Raw genomic sequence first — 6,000 nt, 5'->3', positions numbered from 1 at the left:
GGTATGTGTGGGTTTTTTGTGTTTTGTTTGCAAAAAGTGGGATGAAATAACATGAATCGGTAATAGGCTGATTGTCGAGCCATACTTACTACTCTTCTAGTTCATATCGGGTTCCAAGTTACACTTTACAAAGTACAAAATAACATGTAACTTAAAAAAACACACACACAAAAAGATTTATTGGAAGCTGAAATATGTCACCTAAAATCATCCAGTATTTCTTGTCTCAAAGATTTCCCATAGCTTAATTCAACAAAGCACTGGTTGGTATAGCTTGCTGGTGCCACCTAGCAGCTGATCAAGGCACTTCATGTAACCCGTGTCCTCAAATTCAGTTATTTCCTGCTAGTGGGTCAGGACCACGTGGGTCACACCTAAGATGGATCTCACCAGTGGCAGGGGGAAAGGTGGCAGTACCAATTCTAAACCACTCACACCCCAAAAGAACAAAATTTGCAAGATGCTGAGGAAATGCTATAGTTTATTTGCAAAAGCATTCCAGTGGTCTAGTTGTGATGGTTTGCCCCTTGTTTCTGGAATAATAAGTTCCTTTGACTGGGGAAAAGGATCTCCACATACCAAAGCTAAGAAATAGCAATTCAGGGCCAAATTTTTTGCTACCTGAGGTGAAACAGCAACTGGTGCCCCACGCCAAGCACCAAGGCCTGTCAAGTTATTCAGCACCTGAATATGAAAATCCAGCAAGCACCTCTCCTCTCCCTGGTAGCAAAAGTGCAAAATAACAAACCTTTGCTGCCCTTTGAAAATCAGCTTCCCAATGAGACTGCCTCACTCTGTCTAATCGTAGGATCAGCCCATCTGATAAAGTTGTCATACTCAAAATCCGTTAGATATACCAACAGAAAGTGGGAAGGCTTTTGCAGATAAACTGTAACTTTTCCACACTTTAAAAAAAGTTGTAGAAGAAGAATGTGGTGGCGGCAACTGGGGCACGGGCGGGGTGAGAATATGTCTGCATAACAATTTTTAAAATACTAGATCTTTACAGTCATAACTCCCTTCTCTCCCACACCCGTAATTCTGGAAACTAACTGTAACTTGCGTTCAAGAATTTTGACAGGCCTCTAACTACCATCCTGCACATGTAACCCCTATTGCCGTCAGGCAAGCACCTTCGCTGTTCTCTTTTTGGACCCTGCTAAGAGCATTTTTGTTTAGACGAGTCTAATCAGATACGTGGAATGTCAATGTCTGCTTTTATGTGTTTTTAGTTTATTGCTGGTTTTATTTTGTTAATTCTTTAAATTGTTGCTTTTAACTGTTTTTACTGACAGTGTTATTGTTTCGTACTCTTGGTAAAAAAATTAAAGAAGCTCAAAGCAGTTTCCAATGAAGCAGCACATACATTTTATGAAACAAAATGAAATAAATAAATACCGTATTTTTCGCACCATAACACTCACTTTTTTCCTCCTAGAAAGTAAGGGGAAATGTCTGTGCGTGTTATGGAGCGAATGCCTACGGATGGCGGGGGGATCTGCTGCAGTCATGAGCAGAGGATCCATGGTTCCCTTCCTTCCCTCCTCCGTGGCTCGCTTTGAAACAGCAAAGCAGGAGAAGAGCCGCTGAGTGGGGAGGAGAGAGGGACAGAGAGCCTGCTTGCTTTAAAGGAGCAAAGCAGAGAGGAGAGGAGCCGCTTACACGAGTCCGGAGCTGTTTTTTTCAGCGAGCCGGGGAGGAGGGAGAGAACAGCTCGCTAAATAGCAGCAAAGTTTTTCGCAATCAGGCTCTCTGTTCCTTCTCCTCCCCACTCAGCTGGCTAAATAGTAGCAAAGTTTTTCAGCGAGGCGGGAGGAGGGAGAGAAGCAGAGCCTTTAAAGGAGCAAAGCGGGAGAGGAGAGGAGCCTTCTCCTCTTATACCCCTCTTCTGCATTATTAACAGCATCCTTCTCCACCCACCCCACGCGTGTTTCTTGTCCCTTGAGTGCTTTTCCTTCCCTCCCCACTTAAAACGTGGTTACAAAGCACGGATCCACATGGATCCTCAGGATTTTTGCACTGGGTCACCCCAAATTCACCATCAGATCACATAGCATGTCCATGGCTACAGCTTGCACCAAAAAAATCACGCACCCACTGTTGCCTGGGGCCGCAGTGGTGCAAAAACGTGGTTACAAAGCATGGATCCACATGGATCCTCAGGATTTTTGCATTGGGCTACCCCAACCTCACCGTCAGATCACATGTCTGTGGCCACAGCATGAACCACAAAAATCATACATCCACTGTTTCGTTTAGAATATTTTTTTTCTTGTTTTCCTCCTCTAAAAACTATGTGCATGTTATGGTCGGGTGCGTGTTATCGTGCGAAAAATATGGTACAACTCCCAGATCCTTTGGGGGGAAGGGCCAACAGTTAAACCAGTATGTCCGAAGCGTAAATACTAGAAAAACCCCAAGAGAAGAAAGAGAGGAACATGTATGTTAAATATGGAACCTAGTTTTGATTTGTTTTAGGTTGGGATTAATGAGTCCCAGCCTGAAAAGGCTGAGGGATGATACTCTAATGCAGGCATAGGCAAACTTAGCCCTCCAGATGTTTTGGGACTACAACTCCCATTATCCCTAGCTGACAGGCCCAGAGATGATGGGAGTTGTAGTCCCAAAACATCTGGAGGGCCGAGTTTGCCTATGCCTGCTCTAATGGCATGCTGTGTAGCATTGGTTCTCTCTCTCTCTCTCTCTCTCTCTCTCTCTCTCTCTCTCTCTCTCTGTGTGTGTGTGTGTGTGTGTGTCTCACACACACCCCAGTTCAATTGCTAAAGAACATTCCTGCACAGTCAGTAAGCTGTATTTTAGCCTTGCTGCAATTCCCTTTTCGATAGTTATAGTGCAATATCTGGTCTTTATTATACAGATGGGAAGTTCGCATCCACCCCACCTTTTTAACTAGTTAAATGTGTGCTGCAGCACAGGAAAGGAAGCACATACATCTTTCCAGGGTTTGTTTAATTTCACCAGCCGGTGAAAGAGAAATCCTATGCTAGAGCTGCACTGGAACGGGGTGAGAGCAGACCATGATATCCTCTCCTCCAAAACGTTTAATGAGCTGCATCCCTCATCGCTGCCCGTGTCATGCTAAAACAATACCCATGAGCTCTGTGTGTGCTGCCACTACAGTCACATTTGTCCTAGGTGCAAAATACTGCAGATGAAAGGGATGGAGCGTGGAGGGGGGTTGGCAAGGAGAGATAACTTCATCACCAGGTTGTGCTTCTGTTGCAGAGATCAGGTGTGCCCTGTAGATGAGGCAAAATTCATACTTTTTGTTTTCCTCTCTCCTTCAAATAGTTCTTGGATCATCTTTTGACTGGGATTGAGGACATTTGTGGCCACTATGGCCATCACCACTGGAAGGACAAGTAAGTGCTACTGAGCTAGGGGAGAAAATAATAAGTTGCTTACAATTATTATTGTCTACTATTGTAACTGGATTTTTGTAATAATCACGTTTGGGAATTCTTTTGTTTCGGTTTTCTAAGATGCCACATTAACATTGGGGGGGGGGTTAATCTCAAGGACTCTGGGCAAGTTACATGGTGCTATTTTTTATGAGCTAAACCCCAGGCTGGCTAACCTGTGCCGCTACACCACACACCCCATGTCGTTTGACTCGAACACCCATCGCCCCCAATCAACATGGCCAGTTGCCAGGAAATGATAGGAGCTGCTGTCCAAAATCTTCAGGGTGGGCGATGCTTATTGTAGCTTTACATTGTTGTTGTCTTTCTCATCCCCTTGCAAAGGCTGAATCGCTTCAACAAGAAATATGTGAAGAAGTGCCTAATTGCTGGGGAGAGGTCGAAGGAGCCCCAGCTGATTGCCTTCTATCACAAGATGGAGATGAAGCAAGCCATTGAGCTGGTGGAGAGCGGGGGAATGGGCAAGATCCCCTCTGCCGTCTCCACTGTCTCCATGCAGTAAGTATCATGGAGAGCAAGGGAGGTGGGGCTGTTTTATTCATTAAAGGGGGAAAGGCTTACTCTGATTGGAGGAAACACAGTGCTTTTGAGTGTTCAAACCACTTAACATATACAGTCGTACCTCGGAAGTCAAATGGAATCTGTTCTGGAAGTCTGTTTGACATCCAAAATGTTCAAAAACCAAGGTGAGGCTTCTGATTGGCTGCAGGCAGCTCCTGCAGCCAATTGGAAGCCACAGAAGCTGCATCGGATGTTCGGGTTCCAAAGAATGTTTGCAAACCGGAACACTCACTTCCGGTTTTGCGGCGTTCAGGAGCCAAAACATTAAACTCGCAAGGTGTTCAACTTCCGAGGTACGACTATGCTACTTTGCTAACCCTTTAAAAAATCCCGCTGTAAAAAAACACTGGTATTACTAGCCTATACACTAATTCTGTTAGCATAAGGATTTCTGCTTGAACAACAAAACTTTCCCCACCTTCTCATAGGAAGCTGCCTTATACTGAGTCAGACCATTGGCCCATCCTGCTCAATATTGTCTACACTGACTGGCAGCAGCTCTTCAGGGTTTCAGGCAGGGTTCTCTCCCAGTCCTATCTTCTGCATGGACCCCCTGCATGCAGAGCATGTGCTCTAATTCTATAAGCTTTATAGCAGGCACCCTCAATCTTCGGCCCTCCAGATGATTTGGACTACAATTCCCATCATCCCTGACCACTGTTCCTGTTAGCCAGGGATCATGGGAGTTGTGGGCCAAAACATCTGGAGGGCCGCAGGTTGGGGATGCCTGCTTTATAGTGATGAATAAATTGTGATTAGTAATAGAGCATTTTTATTTTCTCTTGTAGGTCAAACCTTTGAAGCTTTTTAACCTTCTCTTAATCTTTCAGAAATATCAATCCGAAAACTTTGCCTGTGGAACGCATCCTGCCAGCTCTGTCGAAGGACAAAGAGGAGGAAATCCGAAAGATCTTGCGCACCAACTTGCAAAAAACCAGACAGAGGGTAAGAAAGAGGACCCCATTAGCATCTTTGGTCTGGAAAACTGTGGTAGGTCAGAGCTATTTCCAGTGCACCTTCTTCCAGGGGCCCCCACTCCCCATCCCTCCGATTCTCGCAGTCCATCAAAAATATTTACAGGCCGGACCTGCATTTACAGCCAGTTGGCAACCCAAGCAAACTGGCGAAGCAAACAAAAAATCGCTTTGTTACTTGGCCAGATGCATTGATGAATGTGATAAATCTGCAGCTTGGTTCAACAATTTGACGTAATAAACAAGGCAATAAATGAACATCACTCTGAGGGTAGAAAGGCCTTTGTCTGGCTTAAAGGTAGGGGCAGCAAATTGACCAGTCTGCTAAAAGATGGGCAGTGATGGGACTGCAAGCTGAGGATGGAACCTATAGTCATCAGGCAGATGAGCATGTATGCCTGGAGCAATGATACACTCGACTGGGGGGAGCGGTAAGGCTTGCACAGCAGAAACAGATGCCATATGGGGCTCCTGATCTGTGCACCTCCAGGGGCCTAGCAGAAATGAGCCGTGAGGAGGGGCCTCTTTGGGGACACACCTGTTGCATCTTCCTGTGCCCACCTATGCCCAACCTTATGATGGTAGACAAGGCATTTGAGAAAGGGGGAAGTCTGAAGGAACAGCTGCTGCCACCTGTCTGCTAAGAGGGGCATTGCAAAGCCTTCAGCATGTTGGGACTGCAAGAGAAGATAAATGTTCACTCTTGCAAGTGAGATGACAGCACCCCCAGATTTTGTGGGCAAAGAGGATCCCAGATCATCGACATCTGAAACCTAGGGGATGATCCTATTCAAACAAAACAATAGTGATTCAAACAGTGGGGAATTGTCAAAATCAAAGTTGGTGAACCCTTATGCGTTAGCAACAATGGCTAAACAAAAGATTATTTTCTCTGTATAGTAAAAACAATTAGTAGTTTGAATGAATGAAAGCAAAACAAAAATTTGTTCAGCTGTTTTATTCGTTTTTAGTTGCTTTGCGTTGGTGGCATTGTCTTGCATTGAAGAGATGGGCTAGAGCTC

General features: G+C 45.1%; 1 protein-coding gene across 1 annotated transcript in view; it reads left to right on the top strand.

Annotated features, from left to right (window-relative positions):
• SLC9A1 (solute carrier family 9 member A1) overlaps positions 1 to 6,000 on the top strand; it is a 71,974-nt gene that overhangs the window by 58,354 nt on the left and 7,620 nt on the right. Inside the window, exons 7-9 of the mRNA XM_083626997.1 lie at positions 3,313 to 3,383; positions 3,768 to 3,941; positions 4,835 to 4,949. Of these exons, the coding sequence (XP_083483123.1) occupies positions 3,313 to 3,383; positions 3,768 to 3,941; positions 4,835 to 4,949 (360 nt within the window). The remainder of the gene's footprint in view (positions 1 to 3,312; positions 3,384 to 3,767; positions 3,942 to 4,834; positions 4,950 to 6,000) is intronic.

This window comes from Podarcis filfolensis (assembly GCF_964270895.1).
Source record: "Podarcis filfolensis genome assembly, chromosome: 8".
Taxonomy (NCBI): Eukaryota; Metazoa; Chordata; class Lepidosauria; order Squamata; family Lacertidae; genus Podarcis; species Podarcis filfolensis.
This window is presented reverse-complemented; position numbering and strand designations above follow the sequence as displayed.